The 25,367-nt window shown below is 40.7% G+C and overlaps 1 protein-coding gene and 1 long non-coding RNA gene across 4 annotated transcripts; one reads left to right on the top strand and one right to left on the bottom strand.

Moving 5' to 3' along the window:
* Positions 1–3,796: 3,796 nt before the first annotated feature.
* Positions 3,797–6,063, bottom strand: LOC146490367 (uncharacterized). Its single transcript, XR_014872807.1, has 3 exons — positions 5,265–6,063; positions 5,033–5,096; positions 3,797–4,641 (listed from the first exon to the last, which is right to left on the bottom strand). It is a non-coding gene; the product is annotated as an uncharacterized LOC146490367 (long non-coding RNA).
* Positions 6,064–15,176: 9,113 nt separating this feature from the next.
* Positions 15,177–22,766, top strand: LOC146490366 (ileal sodium/bile acid cotransporter-like). 3 transcript variants are annotated; one of them, XR_014872809.1, is made up of 6 exons: positions 15,177–17,639; positions 18,086–18,204; positions 18,349–18,437; positions 18,643–18,818; positions 18,907–19,480; positions 19,732–20,771. XR_014872809.1 is itself a non-coding variant. In XM_085153291.1 (6 exons), exons 1-6 carry the CDS (start codon positions 17,242–17,244, stop codon positions 22,211–22,213), a joined length of 1,119 nt encoding a protein of 372 aa, XP_085009417.1. In that variant the 5' UTR covers positions 15,179–17,241; the 3' UTR covers positions 22,214–22,766. The 3 variants fall into 3 exon arrangements, 2 of the variants coding, with proteins under 2 accessions (XP_085009416.1, XP_085009417.1); XM_085153291.1 differs by lacking the exon at positions 19,732–20,771 and adding an exon at positions 22,035–22,766 and having other exon boundaries at positions 15,179–17,639; positions 18,907–19,064; XM_085153290.1 differs by having other exon boundaries at positions 18,907–20,771.
* Positions 22,767–25,367: the final 2,601 nt, after the last annotated feature.

Raw genomic sequence — 25,367 nt, 5'->3', positions numbered from 1 at the left:
CTCCTGCTAGAGCACTCAGATCTGCCACTCAACTACTTCTGACCCAACCCAGATCTCGGCTGAAGTCTCGGGTTGACCGTGCGTTTGCTCCAGCTGCCCCGGGACTGTGGAATAACCTTCCTCTTGATATCCGCGCCTCTGATTCCATTGCACTGTTCAAATCACGACTAAAAACCCACTTATTCAATCTTGCCTTTCCCTCTAGTTAATATTTCTTTCATGATTTTATATTATGCACTTTTATGCTCATTTTCTTGTTTGCTCTGTACCTGTTGCTTTCCTGTGTAGCAGTGACAGCTACCTGCTCGCATACTTAGTACTTGCTTTGGTCCTATTTCTATTATCCTCCTATTTTCTATGTTACTTGTTAAGCACCTTGGCATACCCTTGGTTTTTAAGTGTGCTTTATAAATATTTTATTAGTTTATTATTATTATTATTATTATTATTATTATTATTATTATTATTAAGTGTATTTAACAGTGAAACCAAAGTGGAAGCTGCTCATATAGAGTCCAACCCAGGCTAAAAGTAAGTTGAGTAGACCAGCATCATCAAAGTGTCAGCTCTCTGAACACGGTGCAAGATCGCCATCTGCAGGAAAAAACTAGTTTTTCTCGCCCTCCTCGTCAACATCAAGATGGCCTTCATCACCTACAGGATTTCTCCAATCCGGCGATAAAGGAACATGTTGAGCTTTTTGACCTGAAGGGTCTGTGCAGCCTGGATCTGCTACAATATCTGCTCGGAGAATGAAAGTCACATGAATGACCCGATTGGCTGTGAGCAGGAACTGTGAGAGGTGAAACGTCTTCAAACAACTTAAAGAAGTCCAGACGCTTTTCTTTCCAAGCTCCTTAGACTACAATGACCTGGATGACTGAGAACCTTCACAGACACTAAAGACACTAGTTTTATTTAGAAAGCACAAATGAACACACAATAATGGAATTATTTCAGAAACACCAAAATGACCAGAGTCAGTACTTTCCCCTTTAAAAGCTGAGATAGCATGATGCCAAAAACAGGAGGGTTAGGAGAGGTGTGCTCACATGTGGCTGTCATACTCTACGCCCTTCTGACAGCACTAAATAAATGCTGATTAGTGCATCAATAGCAAAGCAACTATCTGGCGTTTTAGTTCAGTTAAACTTTGCCATCCTGGAAGGCAAAGACCACAGTTGTGTTTTACCGTTCGGGTGGACGTGTCCCACTAGTTCTTTGTTTTTGAGGCCACACCCCAAAGACCAGCTTCCACACAGTGAAGCATGGTGGTAAATGGTCTGTATTTGTATAGCGCTTTACTACTCCCTTAGGACCCCAAAGCGCTTTACACATCCAGTCATCCACCCATTCACACACACATATTCACACACTGTGAAGCATGGTGGTGGCAGTAGTTCTGGCATCACGTTAAAACAATGGATATCAATGAGTCTGAGGGTGGGGGTAGGTTTGACACAATATTTGGGGAGCAGTGGGGAGTGATAAAGATGGACTGTGAGAGTGGGCAGTAATGGTGAGAAATTCAGCAGCAGTGGGATTTAACAACAGTCCCGTGCAGGGCTCTAGTACAGAGCAGGCCTGGCAGAGGCAGGAAGCAAAGATTTCAAAGACTTTGGAAAGAAAATTGGTGAAAGATGTGTCTAAAGAGGCCGAACAGCTGCAGAGACACGAGTGAAGGACTTGGCTGAGTCAGGAAAGAAGTCCCTGTAACCCAGTACAGAACGGACTGAGAGGTCTCAGACTAACATCAACTCAGCTTGTGCATCAGTTCCACCTTAGAGCCAGACTGATCATGTGACCCTGGTAGTTTTTGTTTCCAAAGTCAAATGATGTCAGCATCCAAACTAAAAGCAGGATGTTTGGAAAGGAAGTGTGAGGAATTCCTGCTCTGTTTAACAGCAACTGGAAATGTTTGGGGGCTGAAAAGCAGAATTGATTGTGAAGCTAATAACTAATGAAAGATAATCATGTTTCATATTTCCTAAAGATCAGCTCATAATGAGCCGAGCTGTTTTCAGTCAGAAATCATAAATGAAACACTGACAAACACATGAAACATGTTGAGTCTTTTTCTGTTGGCAGGTTCTGGTCTGAAGGTAAAGACAGCGTGTACAGTAACATCAGATCCAGTCTGAACCACTGGAGGGATTGGACTGTGTTTCCTCTGTAGGACACAGCTGTGAGAGAGCACAGAGACACAGCAGCTGTGAACCCGGACAGCACATCAGCAAATATGTTAGCTTTCTATTTCTGAATGAAGCTGACCACATTTACTGTTTGTTGGATTCAAACAGCAACACACACATGAAGAAACAGCAGCATTTAACTGCATTTAAGGTCTTAAATAATCAGGCCCCATCTTATCTTAATGACCTTGTAGTACCATATCACCCTATTAGAGCACTTCGCTCCTGCTCTGCAGGCCTACTTGTTGTTCCTAGAGTATTTAAAAGTAGAATGGGAGGGAGAGCCTTCAGTTTTCAGGCCCCTCTTCTGTGGAACCAGCTTCCAGTTTGGATTCAGGAGACAGACACTATCTCTACTTTCAAGATTAGGCTTCAAACTTTCCTTTTTGCTAAAGCATATAGTTAGGGCTGGACCAGGTGACCCTGAATCCTCCCTTAGTTATGCTGCAATAGACGTAGGCTGCCGGGGATTCCCATGATGCATTGAGTTTTTCCTTTCCAGTCACCTTTCTCACTCACTATGTGTTAACAGACCTCTCTGTATTGAATCATATCTGTTATTAACCTCTGTCTCTCTTCCACAGCATGTCTTTATCCTGTCTTCCTTCTCTCACCCCAACCAATCACAGCAGATGGCCCCGCCCTCGGAGGGGCGGGGCCATTTTCTTCCTGTTAAAAGGGAGTTTTTCCTTCCCACTGTCGCCAAAGTGCTGCTCATAGGGGGTCATATGATTGTTGGGCTTTTCTCTGTATGTATGAAGCGCCTTGAGGCGACTTTTGTTGTGATTTGGCGCTATATAAATAAAATTGAATTGAATTGAATCATGTAGAAATGTCCGCTGTGAACATTCAGGCTCATTTTCACCTCCACTTCCTGCAGCTTGATGCTTTTTATCCACAGTAAAGGTGCAAAGTGTCTCATGTAGAAACACAAATGTACATGAACATAACTACAAACAGGATTATATGACACTGGTTTATTATTCATTAGAATTAGATTGATGACTATAACGTCTCACTGCATCAGTGAGGGGCAGATTTGATGGCTGATGGGCCGGGTGGCCCCCCCAGGTTTGTGTGTGCACTGAGCAGCCCAAACAGAGCCATGTTTGGACTCAGTGTGAGAGATATCACAGACAAACGCTGAACTATCAGCAGGTCCTGATTGAGTCTTTGTGTTGCTGTTTGTGTGCACAGCAAAGCTTCTTGGTTTGTGTCTTTGGTCTGAGGGCAGAAGGTGTCAGTCTGTCACACTGATCCACAGATGTTGATGTGATGTTGTTGTTGTCATAGGAACAGCCTCCACAGACACTGAGTGCTCTGACTGCAGCAGTGGAACATTTCCATCCTGTCAGCCACACACACAGTAAGTGAAGCTTCAGACACACATGTGCAACATCTGTTCTTTAACAGTGTCCCTCTGTCCTTCCAGATGTCACTCACTCAACCTTCACACTGTAAAATCTAATTAGTTCCCAGAATTTAAAAAAAAAAAAGATTGAGGAAACTCGTTGCCTCAAAAAAATTGAGTAAAGCTTAGCTAAAAATGACTAAATTAGGACAACTTATTTCTTTTGAGTACTCTGTACAAGCTCATTTGTTCCCAGAACTCAAGAAAATTGGATCAAGTTTACGTAAGATGACCAAGTTAGGGCAACTTACTCATTTTGAATACACTGTACAGCCTTGTTAGTTCCCAGAACTCAAAAAAATTGAGGAAACTCGTTGCCTCAAAAAAACTAAGTAAAGCTTACTTAAGATGACTGTTAGGACAACTTACACATTGCAAGTCTGCAGTATTAAGAATAACTTGATATTTCTGACTGTACAATTATAATTGTTTACCTACTGACAAACATTTCAAGTTCAACTAAATGAAAAAACAATTTGTGGTAACCTGAATATGATTAAAAATAATTAACAACACTTTTTGTAATGATGTTAAAATCAGCCCAACTTTTATTTTCAAACACAACAAAGTATAACAGCCAACATACTGGACACTGTTCTGCTGAACAACAAACAATTATATTGCCATCACTGTTATAATCTTACAATGAAACAAAGTCTCAGAAGTAATTATTCTGAAAATAAGTTTAGGCCTACCTCAAGTTTGTTTTGTACTTACATTACTTATATAATCAAAATAAAATATGTATTGTTCTGTCACAAGTGCAGTCTCTGATTTAAACACATTTGTTTTTCATTCCAACACAGGAGCTGGAATGTTGTATTGTTTTAAGGATGCTTGTTTCCAGTCCAGGCATTACTGCCTGAATGACTGTCATGGATCGAGGTGATCCAAATGTAGGTGCAAAAGAAAGTCTTTAACTTCCCTTCAGTACAGTGGCAGTGGATGTGGGTTGGAGATGCAATGAGCTTGAACCTGCAGGCGACCATCTTCACTGACCACACCATCTGTGACGGAGGACTCATCTCTCCTGGTGTCCTGCAAGCAAACAATCACATTTTTTGGAACATGAACTTAATTGCTTTCTTAAAACATTTTTTTCTGCATTTGGTATAAAACAGACTCCAATTTACACAATCTCAGGCTCCCTCCCCACCAGAGAGGTGACATTCAATGTCCCACTGTCAGTCTGGATAGCCGTGACCCACACCCAACACACAATAATGCCATGAAAGCATCATTTTAAAAAGGGCTATGCAAACATGGCCAATAACTTTCATTCTAATGATGTGCAAAATGATTTGGGCACAAAACAGATTTTGCTGTTAGAAAACTTGCAGACTTCACTATATACAGTGTAGACCCTCTAAACTAAGTTTGTAATGTGATCTTTCAAGAAATGCAGACAAACTGTTGTTTGTTTACTTACACAGCATGTCTTGTAGAATTAACTGGAGTCACCAGCAACAGCATAGTGCAGTCATATCTCAAGTCTAATAACAGAAGACAGGAAAAGATCAGTAAAGAAACAACTTCCCCAAACCAAAGCACAAATAAAACAATAACTAAAACAGGCTGATCTAAAGTATGATTAAAGTTCAGCCTCATTAATATAAATGTCACTGACAGTTGCTGATATATTGGAAAAGCAAAATACTTACTGATGTCTTTCTGTCCAACAACAGGAGTGCTGGTCCCGAGCCTCAAAGACAGTAAGAAGCAAGCAGAGGGAGAAAAAGCAGAACAGTTTTCAGAAACTGATTTGATCCTTAATGGCTGTGCAATCATTGTAACATAGAGATTGCTTATGTTGTTAAATAAAGCCTAGATTTGACATTAATAGATGCCACAGATGTTCAAAAGCTGCCACAAAGCATGAACAACAAATGGACGTCTCCGAAAACGATGGAGCATTTTTGCAAATATGTGATGTCTTGATAAATCGAGCAGATATTTGAACTTTACACAGCTACATTCTCGCCTGAAAATATCTTAAATGTTTATTTTGTGACCCAGAAAAAGTAATAAATTTTTTAGCCGCGCTCCTCCGCCATTGCTGCGTTTACAAGTATGTACAGGCTCCAATGACCACCATCCTCCTTTTCCCCAGACTACCCTTTCTGGGTCACAAAATAACCTTTTAAGATATTTTCAGGCGAGAATGTAGCTGTGTAATGCTCAAATATCTACTTAATTTATCAAAATATCACATATTTGCAAAAGTGCTTTTACGTTTTCGGAGAGCTCCGTTATCCACCAGCGCAATAGCTGACCGGTGTTCCAGATCTACTGGCGTTTAGATCAACTGGCGTTGGTCGAACAGATGTGTGGCAGTCTTGCGTTTCAGGAGCTGCTACCGACAAACCAGCAAAAACACGCCAAATGTGTCATCTGTGACACTTGTGAGGTTATCTCAAACACACTCCGTCAGTCTTGATGCTGTTGAACAACAAAATGTTTAAAATGCGCGACGCGATCGCGAAAACAGCAAACAATTAACACCACGCCGATGTTGTTCACGGGACAGCAAGAGTAAACGATCGGGAGACTCTTGTCGTCGTTATCGTTCCCCTCGCATGTTTTATTTCTCCGGTTTCAGCGTTTTTGCTTCACAACTAAAGCGAGCAGTTTACTTTGTGCACTAACATGGAGTCGAGTCAACCAGCGCCACCTCTGGCCAAGTGCCACAGCCTACAGCCAGATCAGCCTGTGACACACATCTGCAGCACGTTTGAATTTGTTTCATGCACATTTGTACCTTTCAAATTTGTCTGTTTGTGCGTCATACAAATAAACCTTTGAAATGAATGAAATGACACTAATATGTCACTAGTGTTGTAACATCACATGTTGTTAGCGTAGTCTGTCTGTGTCTTTTCTCTGCAAACAAACATTTTAGAGTTGGTTGTTATATACAGTCTGTATAAGTGTGGTTAATCTAATAAACATTTGTAAGGAGATGGCAGTTACTGTGAATGTACAGCAGGTGATTAGTAATAAACAATCTGACAATTACGGTGGCCCCTAGAGACAAAGCACGTACAAACTCCAAAACACTTGCAAACTCCAAAACACATGCAAACTCCAAAACACTTGCAAACTCCAAAACACATTCAAACTCCAAAACACATGCAAACTCCAAAACACATGCAAACTCCAAAACACATTCAAACTCCAAAACACATGCAAACTCCAAAACACTTGCAAACTCCAAAACACATGCAAACCCCAAAGCACATGCAAATTCCAAAACACAACGGAAGTGCTCCAGGACGCTAGGGGCAGTGTTGAGCTTGATTTGCAAAATAAACGGCAAGTTTGTCTGTATGGGACGGTCTAGTCTCTGTCGCGCTTCCCAGGTTGCCTAGCAACCATGATACTAACCGCTGGAAACGTGTCATACAACTTTGTTTGATAGAAATGAAGGAAAACATATTTTGTTCATTTGTTTGTTTGTTTCTACAAGAGCTTTGTGTGATTTGATAAGTATCTGAGGTTGAGACCACAGGACAGTAAAACATGGTTTTTGGGCTTCATTTCTGTACTGAACAGTCATTTAAGATTAGTTAGTAAATAACAATTAGCTAATGTTGTTCATGAGACTAAAGTCATATCACTTTGCTAATGTAAATATAATATGGCCAATATTATAGTTATTATATTAATCATTATTAGCTATTACAGCAGTGAACATGAACTCTGTGTCAAATACTGAGCCACAGTACAGATTCAAGTTGCAGTTATTTATAGGTCTTATCACCTTAAATCTTCACTCAAAGACAAGTATCTTTGACAGTGCATATATAGGTGTATCATATATAAGAGAGAAATGTTGTTCCTTCAGTATGTTGGCATTACTAAATTTGGCTCATTGCTTACATACGTGTGTAAAAAGAAATTATATGAGCTGTGATAACTGTTTCTGATAAAATGAAGAGTAGACTGATATATTGAATATTCCTTTATTGGGTGAGAAAATCAGACCATGTCATAACTGCTTTAAGTCATACAGAATAGATATCAGAGCCTTAAACAGGCTGACTTCTGCTAAATGGGTCAAACTGGGCAGAAAGTATACAAACACATAGCATCATTATAGAATATGATGTAACACTATAGATCAACTTACCTCAGAATATATAAAGCATATAAACAATTACAGCAATATGATGCAACAAACACAGCACTGCTACTAATCCAAAATACTCAAAGCTTCATAGAACTGAAACAAACATTTATTTTTAGGTCCATTCAGCTGCTGATACATACTTTAGGTTTCTGAATATTAAACTTGTTTCTTCCTTTCATAGTATGTAACTTGAAGGCCCTGAGTACTTTCTCCCACACTGCAAACACTGGAATGATAAAATTATTTGAACATTACCTAATAAGACTGATTCAGGACAGACAATTAGTTATGTTAAACTTTCCTAGCAGTCCTTCACAAACAGGGAACAGTCTGTCTATTCTCTCCATCTGTCAGCTGCTGCTGGCTCTTCCTCCTCCTCTTCCTCACACACTGCTGAGTCCTGGTGGATCATCAGGGGTGCAAAGCCTCACAGATGATGTGCAGCAGTGAGTCCCTCAGTCTGTCCTCACTCTGGACACTTGCAGTTGTCACACATGGAAATCAAATGCGTGATAAGCTGCAGGATTCAAACACAAATGTAACTTATAAATACATGTTCATACTTTTATTACACAATCAGAGAGAAAGAAAAAGAGAGAGAGTGCAGGACAGACACACAGGTGACAGTCTCAGGTGTACACACTGCTACAAAACAGCACAAAAGAAGGAGGACTGTGTTATTACGAAACAAGAAGAGTTCCCAGATGGTACAGTGGACACATGTGTGACTCCTGTGATTAAAGCACCTTTCTTTCAGCTTAACGAGTGAACCGTCAGCTCGTTCAAACACACGTTAAAGTCCGTTTGGCTCGACACCACCGAACAGTGGCAGCAATATAACATAGCTAACATTAACAGTGCAGTGAATCCTGCTTGTGCCATGATATTCAGGACTGCAAACCGAGCAGCATCACTGACTTTCAGCCTGTTGTGTTTGTGGATATATGACTGACTTTAATTATCCATAAAATCATCACATTCTCTGTAAGATTAAAGTCAACTATTGAACGGTGTATATTTTGGAGTAAAGGCTTTAAAACCAAGTTAGTACAAACATCGCTAATGTCACATAACTTTCCCGACATGTGGCCAACAGTAATGTTTTAATGTTCTTCATTATAAAAAACATTTGCGCATAAATAAGTGACATAATATTCAGTACTTACTTCTGAAAGTTTACTCTTGGCGGCTCCGCTTCAGCTGTTTTTTTCGGCAAAATTATCCACATCACAGGCGAGCTATGAAATCTGGGATATGTTGGGCCATGAAGGCTACAGCGACCCATTCTTAAAATTCAGAGAAATTAAGGACGCATTTGAGGGCCGCATTTCGAGCAGCCTTTGAATTGTGACAGCCTTCGTCGTGTCGCTGTGACGTAATCGGCCTTAAAATGCGGACTTTAAGGCTGCAGACCCCAAATCCGGTCATTACATCCTGGCTTGTGTAGTTACTAGGTAACAAAAGCTCAACACTGCCCCTAGCGTCCTGGAGCACTTCCGTTGTGTTTTGGAATTTGCATGTGCTTTGGGGTTTACAAGTGTTTTGGAGTTTGCATGTGTTTTGGAGTTTGCAAGTGTTTTGGAGTTTGCAAGTGTTTTGGAGTTTGCAAGTGTTTTGGAGTTTGTACGTGCTTTGTCTCTAGGGGCCACCGTAGACAATGACTCTGACAATCTCATTTAATCTTGCAGATTGCACCTTCTGTGGAAAGTGGTACCACACAGTGTGTGTGGACTTCCCTGTGCAGAAGGCGACTACAAATGTTGTGGGTGCTAAATAAACAGAAAACATTGATCCCTGTTGTCTTTGCTTACTGATTGTTTTTAGTGTTGACAATCCACATTGCTGGGATTGCATCTTTCAACATGTTTGTGGGTAGATGTGGATGTACCAGGGGCAAGTGCAGCCACTCAGCCTCTACTCAATGTGATCATAGCAGCAGGTGCAGATGTGTCACAAGTTAATCTAGTAGTAGGCTGTGGGATTTGGCCACAGGTGGCAGCAGCTGCTGTGTGATAGTGGATCTGCTACAAGTTGAAGATCATAAGCAAGTTTTGGAAATTAACGCTTGTATTATGTTGAAGAACAAAAAAATGACATTGATTTTGTTGTGGGTCATTTTGACCCGTAATGTGTAAATCCACTCAGAATTGTCAAGAAACTGCAATAAAACAACAGCAACTTTATTTATTAGATAAACATGTAGAACACAGACATACAACAGTTAGACTTTCCATAACTATTTTAGGTACAATTTGGTTTTTCCCTCTTACAAACATATTTCTTTTGAACTTGCCCAACGTTCTCAGTTTTTCAATGCTCAACATTTTTGTCCACATGATGGACAGAATGTAACTGTGTGCTTTCTGCAGATGTACTTCTTGCATTTCACACAAAAGGTGCTTGTTTTAAAACAGGAATCTTCCTAACTAAGATTTAAAACAAAAGATTTCTACGTCTCCTCCAGTCTCACAAACAAATGACAAGCGACACACCTGAGTCACTGACTTTCTTAAATCCACTCACTCTCACTGGCTGTTTATTACTAATCACTGTGTAACTGCTGTGAATTCACAGTAACTGCTATCTCCTTACAAATGTTCATTAGATTAACCACACTTATACAGACTGTATATAACTACCAACTCTCCAGCCATGTTGATGGATTGCCTATATTGGCTGGAAATATTAATTTCCAGAGAAAAGACACAGGCAGACTCTGCTTACAGGATGTGATGTGACAACACTAATGAAATATTGATGTGTCATATTTGCCTGGTAATGAACTAATCATTTGAATCAGATGTGTAGACCCAGGGTGATATCTTAAACCTGCAGGACACCGGCCCTCTAGGCCTGGAGTTTGACACCCCTGCTCTACAGTTTATTGAATATAATTCTACAGGTTTAATGTTTTCACTTATAACATCTTGTGCCTGTGTGACATGTTTCTTTTTAGAAATAGCATTTCCATCATACATACTGGGGGGATGTGATATTTCCATTCTATAGTGCCCAACCAGTTGAATCACCTGGACTGGGTTTTAATGGAGTGTTTATGTTGTGAACAGGTGGGATCCATTGCTGGCTTGGTTCTCATTATTATTATAGCTGTGGTTGGAGGAGTCCTCTACCAGTCGTCCTGGACCATTTCTCCCTCCCTGTGGATAATTGGCACCATCTACCCCTTTATTGGATGCAGCCTTGGGTTCTTCCTGGCTCGCTTTGTGGGTCAACCGTGGTACAGGTGAGGTGACACCAAAATGTTTCTGACACCGCTACATTTAAAATTTGACTTATTGATGAGGTTCGTCATCGTTCCTTTATTTGTTCAGATGTCGAACCATTGCACTGGAGACAGGTTTCCAGAATTGCCAGTTGTGCAGCACTATCGTCCAGCTGTCCTTCAGCCCAGAGGAGCTGGAAAAGGTGTTTGCCTTCCCCCTCATCTACAGCATCTTCCAGCTCGTGTCAGCACTCGTCTTTGTGGGATGTAAGACCTTAAAACAAACAACACATACATTGGCCATTTTCTCCTGCATCGCTTGACTTTTTTAAAGTTCTTGGTCAGTGAATGCAGCTTCCTTATTTTCCTCCATTGTGATGTTTTTTTTGCTGTGTCGAGTCAACAGTTTGAGCCAGGTGTGTGCCATATAAGGATTAAATGTTTAACCCAAGTTTAACCAGTAACAGAGTTGGAGCATGCTTCATGCTTCTCTGGTGGTTTATCTGTGTCAGAGATCAAGTATCATAACACCTATGACAGCAGCAGTGATGCCCAACTAGCTGCCACACAAATATCAGCTACAGGTACCCCTTTAAAAAGGGCCAAAGGGGCTGCCATTCCCTGATGGAATGAGCTCTCACTCCCTGGGGCAAAGCAAGACCTTTGGTGCTGTACATCAGTGAGCTTGCTTCTATAATCCAGTGGGACAGCCTCTGTCTGCTTCACCAATCCAGCCAGAGGTAGAGCTCTGTGTAAACAAACAGCTGTAACATAAACACACATTCTGAGTGCTCTCAATGTGGGTACGTAGCACACACACTGGACAAAGAGAATGCATCCTCCTCTGCTCCTCAGATGCAAAAGGAGGGAAGTAAAAGCTCAGCAACTCAAACTCCATTCAGTTATAAGATGCAGGCTTGACCTTGGGAAAATAGGCAGCATTCGGATGCAATACGACCTTATGGCCATCAGGAGAGAACACTGTGCAGGAGGGATGCACTGCAACGCATGTAGGTCACCCACTTACTTTGCTGAAGCCAAAGTGAGAACTGATGCAGTCTTATATGAGAGAAATTTCTATTTCTACTATTGTTGAATTGTCCTTCCTGTATAAGACATGCTGGCCCTCCAGGACTGGACGGAAATGTTTGAGAGCTAAGAACACTGCTAACAGCTCTAAGTGGTTGATGTGAAGCTCACACAGGGCTGCGGACCAGATCCCTCTCACTGATGCACCCTCGCACAGCGCTCCCCACCCCCTTAGGGAAGCATCTGTGGACACCACCTTGCGAAACAACACCCTCCCATCTGAGAGCCCTGATGCAGTAGCCTGGGCTCCCTCCAGGGATAGAGAACTAGCATGCACGATGCAGTTACCATCAGCCTCCTCCAGAGGTGACACGATGCACACAGGTGGTGAGAGAGAGTCCAGCATTGAAACACTCTCATCTTTACCAGTCCAAGTGGCACTGCAGTGATCATAGATGCCATCGTGCTCAACAAATGTAATATCGTCTGGAAACGCAGTCTCTGTCTTAGATGAAACTGAAACGCAGCCACGCAGCTAGGTGCAAGCGTGTCACTGAGGCAACTGAGCAGCCAGCTGGCTGACCTGCAGCAATGGTGGGGCGTTGTGTATCTGTGTCTTTAGCACTGATGCACTGGTGCTCTAACATCTATGAACAATTTTAAGTGCAACATCTTCATGAGTTTTTATGTCACCCAGGAGTTTTTTTGTTTAGTGGGATGTTTTATTTGCTGTTATTTTTCATCCCTCACTTTTCCTTTCAATTCTACTCTCTTTAGTTTGCAAACCAAAAGGTTCTGTGTTGGGTTTAGGTAATTACAAGTACTTTAAGTAATTTAGAGAGAAAGGGTTAAAACAGGGGTTAAAACAAACCCCCTAAAAATAGTAATCCTGCACATTTACCAGTGATGTGATGGACCTAACACAATCTCACTAATGCCATAACCCGGTGCAAATCGGAACACATCCGAAGGAAAGACTTTGCTTAAATTAGCAATGCCTGTGTGTTTGATGGTGCTACTTAATGTCACAGAGGTGAGAACAGCCTTGAATAAACATAGGTTTTAATGTGTGAAAATGTGCAGTGAGGGGATGGATGGAAATTAGAGTTCACATTGTTGAAAATGATATGGAGGCCATCTTCTGCAGAATACCTTGAAATTTTCACTTTTCTTTCAGTCCTGGGCACCAAACATTTGAGAACAGTGGTTTACAGATTATCATAGATGCTCACTAATTTTGAAACTGAACAGAAAAGAAGACTTCAAATTTTCTTATTATGGCATCTTGCATAGATGCTTTGTCACTGAAGTCCTGTTTATTCCACTTTCAAAGGTTTTGTCCAAAGGTGTTTGCTCACTGGTTCTGAATCTATGGTTTGTTTCCTGTCCAGGCTTCCAGCTTTACAAAAGGTATTGTGGTGGCGGTTCGTCTGCAAACAGTGACGCTCCGCACTTGGAAGGTCAGATCGCTGATCTAGAAGAACAAAAGTACTGCCCACGGGAAAATGGTGGCTTTGAGGGCGATGAGAGCAACAACAGGGATGTGAGGGATAAAAGCACTGCGCTGTGATATTGCAGCTCTGAAAACCAGAGACTTTGGACTGTTGGTATGAGCAATAACAACTGCATCAGTGATCACAGCATTCGGACTCTACTGTGAAGACACACTGCACTCTGCAGGCTGTATGTGCACCACACTAAACCATTTGGAAATGTTTTAGCTGAACATGGTTGCACAAATTTCTTATCTGGGACAGTCAGTATCTAACTTCAAGTGGGAAGGTGGTGGGGACCAACTGCTGAATTATGTGTTATTTACTTTTATTCATATCTAAATATTTAGAACCTCTTTGCCTGTACATTATTAGTGTCTCTTAATCAGTGCTTCAGTGATTGTAAACAGGGTGGTTTTTTGTTGTTGTTGTTCTTTTTTGTAATGTGACAGTCATAATTTATTTAATATTACTGTTATTTCAAAAGCAACAAGAACACAGTGATGACAATAAAGAACAAAATGCAATATACTGATGTAGTTACAGCGTAAGAAAAATCTATGTGAGATCCAGTCATGTAAAAAGTGCTGTGGAGTTGTTGTTTTTTTCAAAGTGTGTGGTTGAAACGACCCTGCCTGATGAAGTGGCACTGAGGTACAGTTACCGCAGAAGGATAACTCAGATGTAGGTGGTGGTACATACAAATAATCTGAAGAAACACCAATTTAAAAAACTGAGTGCAACTGTACTTGCTTTGGCAGAGGGGTTGGCAGTTAAATAAATGCAATGGACAAGAAGTAGAAATCAAGTAGGATGAAGAAAACCCAAAAGTATACAGATCAGTTTAAGTTACACAAATACAAGAAAAAATGTAAATAGATTGCTATAACATTAAAGAAAAATGTGACATTTCTTATATAAAAAATATGGTTACCAATAAAGCTGTTAGCATGAATTAACTGTGTAACAGCTCCATAAAAGTAGATAAAGATAAACAGATTTTTATTATTGTTGTTATCTAAACAAGCATATTTGTTGGATGTTATGTATGCCCTGCCGGGCACACATGGGGCGGCGTAACCCAATGTGCAGCTTAGTATACAGGAACATCTGTGCCAAATATGGCCTAGAAGTCCCGTGGTCAAAATAGGACACACCCCGTAGGGTGGTCGAGAATAACCAAGCCAAGATCCTGTTGGACTTCCAGATACAAACAGACAAACTGATTACGGCTAATCAACTGGACACAGAAGTGGTGGATAAGCAGATTAAGATGGCTGTAGTGATAGATGTAGCTATCCTAAATGACAGCAACATTAGAAAGAAGGAACACAAGAAGCTGGAGAAATACCAAGAGCTGAGAAAAGAACTCAAGGAGATGTGGAGGGTGAAGGCAACATTAATCAGATTTGTAAATCCACCATATAGATAATAACCTGTAGAGGCCTAAAATGTACCTGTGTGCAAAGTTTGGTTGCTCAACTCTTGATTGTGCAGAGGGAGTTGGTGGATAAAGCAGCAAACACACAGACAGACATTTCATGTGTTAAAATGAGATGCACCAGATTTAGCATGGAAATGTTTACTTCCTCGAGAATCTGTATTATGTTTATACGTAAAACATTTAATTTAGTTCACAAAGTTAAATATTGGCATCACCATTATGGACTGATATGGGCATCCAGAGAGGATAGAAAAAGGTATCGCGTTGATGTGTTTTAGGTTTCTAAACTCGTGATGACTCATGTACAGTACACTACATAGCAAGTGCTTAAAATGAAAACTTTAATAAAATGAAACAACACGTGATCTGATTAATTTGAAGGAAACCCCTGTGAAGTAATCATGAATTACATAAACTAGTCTGAAAAATAAATGATAGATGATAAATGATAGGTAATGGCAAAGTTGCATAAAGTGAATTAGGAAGGAGATAAAGACTTTAATAAACTAAAACAACACAGGTTGTACTCAGTGGTTAAGAGAAGCAGTAGAAGCACTTAACAGGACAGTCAGAAAAACTCACGACCACACTGGTACTGGGAATTCCACAGTGCTTGTCCTTTAGTGCACATTCTCTACACCTACCTTACAAGGCCCGCTTATCATACATGAAGCACAACCTGTGTTCCTACAACATTGCAAGTAGTTAAAGAGGTGAAAGATTTAAGGTCCGTCCAGTCCATATGCTCACGTGCAAGCACGTTGCTCTCATACTGCAAAGGGAGGGCATTGGTGCATACTTATGAAGTTACTAACCCTTACCTTACATTTTCATAAAGAGAAACCACACCATTGTGACTGTTACAACATGTTCTCATTAATTTGAACGAAACCCCTGTGAACGAATCATAAATTACATAAACCAGGAAAAAGATAAAATATATGGAAAATAAGGCCACTAATCAGGGAACAGCCCTGGGATCTCCTGCTGGGTTTAAACACACTCACGTGGTGGATTTGTTTTTGTTTTTTTAAATTAGGGAGGCTGTTTTTATATTAACAGCATTTCAGATTAAAAATTAACTCATGTTCAAAATGGTTGATCATGCAGACTTTGGGGTGTTAATTAAAGATTATGTCACCATGAAATGACGAGCTTTCTCCTCCGTGCCTAGTCTCCTGTACAGAACAGAATGCATTCAGCTTGTCAAATTCACATACATTTTCGATCGCTACAGTGTGACTCTGCAGTGCTGTGCTGTATGTTTGTAAGTTTTCTCCCCAACAAACACAACAATGGCTACGAAACATTTTGAACCGTCAAAGGCAACTGCGGTACCGCCCAAAAGGCAGAGGAAGATGCTAACCATCGCACAAAAAGTTGGACTTCCGGACATGCTAAAGGAAGATAGAAGTTACCGTATTTTACGGATTATAAGGCACACCGGATTATAAGGCGCGTTAAGCGAAACAAAACAGATAAGTCAAACTTAACTCATTCTTCTTGCTTCCTCTACTTGATTCATTGATGTTGAATTCTCTGGCAGCTGCTCTATTCACGTTCTGCACCTGAAAGAGGGTTTGATCTTTGGTTTCATTCTATAATACTGGACTTATTGTTCTACAAAGGTTTGAACTTTGAGGGTGTTTAAACAAGAGAGAAAAGTGTGAAAATGTTCATGCCTGTCTGAGAAAAGTGTATAAAGTGTGTAGTGAGGGGTTTTACAGCTTAAAACATCTATAATACATTTTTTTTTAAAGCTGACTACTTTGCAGATTTTACCTATCTCAGGTTATTTTTTAGAACATAAGTAACGAAGGACCACTGTACACCTTTATTTTGTTTTATGGGCTCTGGGTTACTCATGTTTAAAAGAATGATTAAGAGACCAAAGAGGGCCATATATAATTGTGCAAAGGACATGTATTCTGTGGCTGCTGCCTCTTTGAAACTTTTCCTGCATGATGATGCTTGATGACATGAGAGTTCATTAAAACTTTAAAACCCACAAGGCTGTAAAAACTGGAGCCATGGTGTAATGGCATTTCATATTTCATTGTGATTTTATTTTTTATATGCATGTGTTTTGAATGCTGACCGTATAAAACATAGACTATTGGTTAATTTTTTATCTTTCCGCCCAATTTCATTTGGCTTTGAAACCGTGGACATAAAGGGGAGTGTTCCAAGCTCACTCCTTCTCTTTGTCACATCCATCTTCCTGGACAGGGGGAGAAACTGGACTTGTCTCACCTCAAGGACTCTAAGAAGCCCCAAAGTGTGTGCAAGTTTTAGTATCTGCTGATATTCTTCTTCTGCGATGTCCACGCTGAAGCCAACCACCATGCTGCCAGCTATCTGTGACAATGCTGCCACAGCCTGCTCGGGCACAGACTGCCTTGTTCCTCCCAGTAACTTCAATGCCATCCTGGGAGTAGTGATGAGCACGGTGCTCACCATCTTGCTCGCCATGGTCATGTTCGCCATGGGCTGCACAGTGGGGGCTGTAAAGTTGTGGGGCCACATTAAGAAGCCATGGGGCATTATCATTGGCTTCCTCTGCCAGTTTGGCATTATGCCTTTCACAGCTTTTGCCTTGTCACTGGCTTTTAGGGTCCAGGCTGTGCAGGCAGTGGTCATCATCATCATGGGCTGCTGTCCAGGTGGCTCCAGCTCCAACATCATCTGCTACTGGTTGGATGGAGACATGGACCTCAGGTGAGACCTTGGGCAGGTTCATTGCTATTTTTTTTTCTTTTCCCTTTATGTTAAAGAGCAGACTTCACTGAGCCTTTTTCGGCTGGAGGTTTCTTCCTGTTAAAAAAGGAACCTTCTTTTTTCCACACTATCACCAAGTGCTGCTTTTAGAGGAACTAAAGCTATTTTTTTCATCTGTGTATGTAAACTAAATAGAACATTTTCATGTTCTTTGGATCCCAGAACACTCTTAAGCTATTTTAAGGAAGAGTTTCTTGTTGTGTAGGTACCTGGCAGGAGAACACAACAGAATTAATGTATTACAAGTTTTTATTGGTCTAGAGTTTTATTTACATTTATTCAATGTTAATGCACTATTTAAATAAAACAGATTGTGTTAGTGTGTATAAGCACAGCTAGGGACAAATGCAGGAAACTCATCGGTGTCCAAATCCGTCGCTCCTCAGTATCAGTATGACAACCTGCTCCTCTCTCCTGGCCTTGGGGATGATGCCTCTCTGTCTTTTAATCTACACCAGCGTATGGACATCCAGTGACACCATCAACATCCCGTATGACAGAATCGGTAAGGAAAGCTTTCAAAGAACTGAAACACCTGTAAGAATTTCAAACAAGTGCTCTCAATAATGTGCATTATCAGGATGTAACTGTGAAGGCTGTTCCTGCCTCTAAGGTAACCTTTTTATAATCTACTTTTTTGCATCCTCAGGTATCACACTGGTAGCCCTAATCATCCCGATCGGTGTGGGAATGTACGTAAAGCACAGGTGGCCTGAGATGGCAAAAAAGATCGTGAAGGTAGGAATACTCTACAGTTTATTGAATATAATTCTACAGGTTTAATGTTTTCACTTATAACATCTTGTGCCTGTGTGACATGTTTCTTTTTAGAAATAGCATTTCCATCATACATACTGGGGGGATGTGATATTTCCATTCTATAGTGCCCAACCAGTTGAATCACCTGGACTGGGTTTTAATGGAGTGTTTATGTTGTGAACAGGTGGGATCCATTGCTGGCTTGGTTCTCATTATTATTATAGCTGTGGTTGGAGGAGTCCTCTACCAGTCGTCCTGGACCATTTCTCCCTCCCTGTGGATAATTGGCACCATCTACCCCTTTATTGGATGCAGCCTTGGGTTCTTCCTGGCTCGCTTTGTGGGTCAACCGTGGTACAGGTGAGGTGACACCAAAATGTTTCTGACACCGCTACATTTAAAATTTGACTTATTGATGAGGTTCGTCATCGTTCTTTTATTTGTTCAGATGTCGAACCATTGCACTGGAGACAGGTTTCCAGAATTGCCAGTTGTGCAGCACTATCGTCCAGCTGTCCTTCAGCCCAGAGGAGCTGGAAAAGATGTTTGCCTTCCCCCTCATCTACAGCATCTTCCAGCTCGTGTCAGCACTCGTCTTTGTGGGATGTAAGACCTTAAAACACATGAAATATACATTGGCCATTTTCTCCTGCATCACTGGACTTTTTTTCAATTCTTGGTCAGTGAATGCAGCTTCCTTATTTTCCTTCTTTTCCTCCATTGTGATGTGTTTTTTGCTGTGTCGAGTCAACAGTTTGAGCCAGGTGTTGTGCCATATAAGGATTAAATGTTTAACCCAAGTTTAACCAGTAACAGAATTGCAGCGTGCTTCATGTTGTTTCAGTGGTTTGCCTGTGTCAGCTATAAAGTATCGTAATATCCATGTCAGCACATAGTTTGAATATTTTTTCCACCAGTTTCTTTCGGGAAAATTGGGAAAATGGATGACTTTACCTCACAGTCTTATTACTATTTCTTTGACCATTAAATTATCTAACTGTGAAAGCAAATTACATAAAGGGGTATTGTTACGTCCCTCTGCAGCCTCTAATCTGCTCAGTGTGTTCAGCTGGTGCTAATTGGCCACACCTAGTCAGGTGTGGGTAAAAGCATACCTGAGGCAAGCTTCCCGGGGAGCTCACTAGTCTTTGCCTTGGTGGCACCAGCCATTTTAGCCGACCTGATATTCCATTTTAAGACAAAACCTCTGTTCACCTACACTCTGGTATTCGTCTCCTTTTTTATGTTGCGGCTTTGAGCCGGGTCGTAACAGGTATGCTGCTTAGAATTCAAGGGCACCAGTCAAGGTTAATTAAGTGTTTCCCAAGAGGTGTCCAGGTGTGCCAGGGACTTCGTGTAAACCAAACATCATTTTGTAACAGAAATAAAAGTAATGTAAGAAATTGAATTTGACTATATTATTGACTGACACATTTAAAGCTGTGATTGAGGAGAGCATTGGAGAATGGCGGAGAAGATGAAGAAAAGCACCCCCAAAATCACCTACAAAAGCTACCTGTAGAAATTTCCTCGCATGAAGTAACTAGCAGCAGCTTTACAACCTGAGACTCCTGAATGGCAATGACTTTTCACAACTTCCTGCAACAGTGTGTAAAATAACAGCTCAAGTAGACGTTGAGAGGATTATAAGTGACATGAGAGGACAATATATATGTTATACCCATATGGAAAAGAAATAGTAAAAACTTATATGATTTACTCATGAAAGTGGCCACTTTCTCATTACTTTCATATATTGTTTTAGTAAGTATCCAAAACATACAAGTTTCAATATATAATTTTTCAAGGGAGCTTATATCTGTTTTCACTCTTGTATGCTTTTCATACAAGTTTCACACAAGACAGATACAAACTTTATAAGATTTATATATATCTTTTCCATATGGGTAGGGTTGCCTAGGCAACTGATATCTGAAATATCCAGTAGCAACCAACTGTCAGGTACAAAACCTTATGGCTTTAGTTGGATCAGAGATGTCAATGGTCATTAGCCCAACTGTGGCGTTTATTGGCAGGCATTAACTAAACATTCTCCTGAGAGAAATACTGGCTTCTGTAAAACAGTGGTGGATTTGAACCAGAAGAAGCAGGAACAATGCACTCTCAATAAGAGGTATTGTACAACACCGCTTTCTCGGGTCTGCTTCCTGTGTTTCCCCATGCATGCAGACATCTTTAGCATTACTGCACTGATGCTCTAACAGCTATGAAAAACTTTGAGAAGTGCAACATCTTTATGAGTTTTTATGTCACCTAGGAGATCTTTTGTTTTGTGGTATTTTTTGCTTGCTGTTTTTTTTTTTTTTCATCCCTTACTTATGTTAAGGGGACCTTACCCGAATGGATTTAGTGGCAGAAAACACACGAGCACAGGGTTGAAGTGATGCAGGTTTTATGTACACAGATGAGGGAGTATTTACAAGGGAAGGGGCTATATACAGTGACAAATAAAATGTACACGGAGAGCAACGCTGACGGGATAAGACGGAGCCGGGGGGTATGCGGGCGGACCGATGACGCGCCGGAATTACCTAAGAACGAAGGACAAACAAAGTTAGAGTACGTCGATCGCCGAGAGTTCAACTAAAAGTGGACGAGGAGAGTTGGAGAGCTTACTTGCAACACTGACACACAGATGTAGCGGTGGTCACAGCCGGGTGTGAAGTAATTCTCCGTCACGGATCCACCGCAGCCCACACACAGAAACCTAAGCAGGCGAACAGGCAGCGGGACTGACTGAAACAAAGGAGAAGCAGGCAGATGATGGATCCTGAAACGTGCAGCTCAATTGCGTGGAATCAGCAGATTCAGCTAGCACCGACACGTTACCACTTATGAGACGATAATACTCCGACACCAGACGTCCGAGATTTAGCTCCATAAAAGCGCTCCCTAATGACGTCCGATGCGCCGCAGGTGTGCCGGAATGCCATCGAGCCCCGCCCCGCCTACCTGTGCCAAGAAGGAAAACAAAACCAAAAAAACAACAATAAACCTACCCACCACCTCCTAACAACTTATTCCTTTCACTTCAGGTTAAAACAAACCTCCTGCACATTTACCAGTGACAAAATGGACTTTCCACAATCCCACTAATGCCATACCCCAGTGCATGTCGGAACACATCCAAAGGACAGCATTTGCTTAAATGAGCAATTCCTGTGTGTTTGAGAAGATGGTGCTACTTAATGTCACAGACGTGAGAATAGGCTTGCATTAAAATAGGTTTTTGTGTGAAAATGTGCAGTGAGGGAATGAATGAAAGTTATAGTTCACATTGTCTAAAATGACATAGAGGGCATCTTCTGCAGAATACCTTGAAATTTTGAATTCTATCAGTCCTAGGCACCAAACATTTGAGAACCACTGGTTTACAGTGTATCGTAGATGCTCACTTATACTTGAAACTGAACAGAAAAGAAGACTTCAAATTTTCTTGTTATGGCATCTTGCATAGATGCTTTGTCACTGAAGTCCTGTTTATTCCACTTTCAAAGGTTTTGTCCAAAGGTGTTTGCTCACTGGTTCTGAATCTATGGTTTGTTTCCTGTCCAGGCTTCCAGCTTTACAAAAGGTATTGTGGTGGCGGTTCGTCTGCAAACAGTGACGCTCCGCACTTGGAAGGTCAGAACGCTGATCTAGAAGAACAAAAGCACTGCCCACGGGAAAATGGTGGCTTTGAGGGTGATGAGAACGTCAACATGGATGTGAAGGATAAAAGCACTGAGCTGTGATATTGCAGCCCTGAAAACCAGAGACTTTGGACTGTTGGTATGAGCAATAACAACTGCATCAGTGATCACAGCATTCGGACTCTACTGTGAAGACACACTGCACTCTGCAGGCTGTATGTGCACCACACTAAACCATTTGGAAAAGTTTTAGCTGAACAGGGTTGCACAAATTTCTTCCCCGGGACAGTCAGTATCTAACTTCAAGTGGGAATGTGGTGGGGACCAACTGCTGAATTATGTGTTATTTACTTTTATTCATATCTAAATATTTAGAACCACGTTCCCTATACTTTGTTAGACATGTGTCTTAATCAGTGCTTCAGTGATTGTAAACAGGGTGTTTGGGGTTTTTTGTAAGGTGACAGCCATGATTTATTTCATATTAATGTTATTTCAATAGCAACAAGAACACAGTGATGACAATAAAGAACAAAATGTGATATACTGATGTAGTTACAGCGTAAGAGAAATCTATGTGAGATCCAGTCATGTAAATGTAAAGCTGTTAGCATGAATTAACTGTGTAACAGCTCCATAAAAGTAGTAGTAGTAGTTAAACAGATTTTTATTATTACTATTTCGGTTATTTATTATTAATTTTTATTTTATTATTAAAATTGGTTAGTAAATCCTGTGGTTAGTTGTTGAGTGAGGAAGTAGCTAAAAACCGAGTGTGAATGATTGAAATAATAATTTAATAGTCATACATAAATGGTTAATAAGAATGTAATCAGTCTTTGAAAGTCTGCGATCAGTTTTTCTGTCCATACTCAAGCATCAGACTTTGAAATCAACATATTCACACTTTAATGTATTAGTCTGCTGTACTGCAAAGGGACTTTGTTTAATGAAGCAATTACAGTTTAATTTAATTTACTTGGACATTTTTTTAAATGATGAACACAAACAGTTTTTATTGAATACATTTCTGTTCTCAGTTGTGTAGTTATAAATAAACATTATTTGCATGTTATTGTTTTTGTGCAGTTGTTCCAATGTCCTTTGTCTCATTAAAAAAAAAAGACTAAAGCTTGTCTTTGACCGTAGTGTGGTAAAATGTGAACAGCTGCACGTACTCTTGGTGCAAGGTCACAATCATAATGTGACTCACAAGACTCACAAGAACTCACATAACTGGACATGAGTTCTTGATTCTATGGAGATTAACAGTAATCCAGAAATTTACAAATTTGTCCTGGGACATCGTGTAAATGTTGTTCCTGGGACATCGCGTAAATGTTGTTCCTGGGACATCGCGTAAATGTTTTCCCTGGGACATCGCGTAAATGTTTTCCCTGTTCCTGGGACATCGTGTAAATGTTGTTCCTGGGACATCGCGTAAATGTTTTCCCTGTTCCTGGGACATCGTGTAAATGTTGTTCCTGGGACATCGCGTAAATGTTTTCCCTGTTCCTGGGACATCGTGTAAATGTTGTTCCTGGGACATCGTGTAAATGTTGTTCCTGGGACATCGTGTAAATGTTTTCCCTGGGACATCGCGTAAATGTTTTCCCTGGGACATCGCGTAAATGTTTTCCCTGGGACATCGCGTAAATGTTGTTCCTGGGACATCGCGTAAATGTTGTTCCTGGGACATCGCGTAAATGTTGTTCCTGGGACATCGTGTAAATGTTTTCCCTGGGACATCGCGTAAATGTTTTCCCTGGGACATCGCGTAAATGTTGTCCCTGGGACATCGCGTAAATGTTGTCCCTGGGACATCGCGTAAATGTTTTCCCTGTTCCTGGGACATCGTGTAAATGTTGTTCCTGGGACATCGCGTAAATGTTTTCCCTGTTCCTGGGACATCGTGTAAATGTTTTCCCTGGGACATCGCGTAAATGTTTTCCCTGGGACATCGCGTAAATGTTGTCCCTGGGACATCGCGTAAATGTTGTCCCTGGGACATCGCGTAAATGTTGTCCCTGGGACATCGCGTAAATGTTGTCCCTGGGACATCGCGTAAATGTTGTCCCTGGGACATCGCGTAAATGTTGTTCCTGGGACATCGCGTAAATGTTGTTCCTGGGACAACTTTAACGCGAGAGCAAGAGCACGCGTATTATATTAAAACGGATTTTTTAAAAATTATTCTTATGCATCATAGTCCCCTAATTAGGTTGCTTTTGAAAATAACATTGTAATGTGTATCTAAAACGAGGTTTCATACCTCATCATACGCAGAACATTTGTTTTTTGCCATCCTGTGGTGGGAATTTACGAGGTGAAATCGAACGCATCAGCAGCCCATTAGCAGTTAGTGATGTGATTTCCGGCTCTTTCTAGAGATCCGGCTCTTTCGGTTCGGCTCACTAAAAAGAGCCGGCTCTTTAGGCTCCGAACCGGCTCTTCAGGTTGTTTTGTTGCTTTAATTAATTTATTATTAACAATAATATTAAATTATGCACAAAAGGAATTACTAACGTAAAAAAAAGTGGTTTTATTTATATATGTTTATATATAAATATATGCGGTGGCCCCTAGAGACAAAACACGTACAAACTCCAAAACACATTTCTAGCATGAACTGAACTTCCAAAGCAGAGCTACTAGATCACTTAAATTACACAATTGAAAGCATGTTTGTGTATTTATACACAGGCACTCATATATATTCAAATAATTTAAAAACAATGTTCATTTACCTGTTACTACCACACACCAAATCCGGTCGTTGGTACTTGCTGGCTTGTGTAGCCACTAGGTAACAAAAGCTCAACACTGCGCCCTAGCATCCTGGAGCACTTCTGCTGACTTTTGTATGTGTTTTGAGTTTTTATGTGCTTCTGAGTTTTTACGTGCTTCGGAGTTTGTACGTGTTTTTACATGTTTTGGAGTTTTTACGTGCTTTGGAGTTTGTTCGTGTTTTTACATGTTTTGGAGTTTTTACGTGCTTTGGAGTTTGTACGTGTTTTTACATGTTTTGGAGTTTGTACGTGCTTCAGAGTTCGTACGTGATTTGTTTGTATGTGCTTTGTCTCTAGGGGCCACCGTAAATATACTTTTATTTATTCACTCCACATAAAATGTAATAAATAAATCATATAATACAAAAATCAACTATTCACATTTCAACTTTTAACTATTTAAATTTTCAGCTTTTTCCTTTTACAAATTTAAAGTGAAACAAGACAAAACACTGCAAACCACAACA

The sequence above is a fragment of the Neolamprologus multifasciatus genome, unplaced genomic scaffold (assembly GCF_963576455.1).
Source record: "Neolamprologus multifasciatus unplaced genomic scaffold, fNeoMul1.2 scaffold_10, whole genome shotgun sequence".
NCBI lineage: Eukaryota > Metazoa > Chordata > Actinopteri > Cichliformes > Cichlidae > Neolamprologus > Neolamprologus multifasciatus.
Note: the sequence above shows the minus strand (reverse complement) of the source record. Positions and strands in the feature narration are given on the sequence as shown.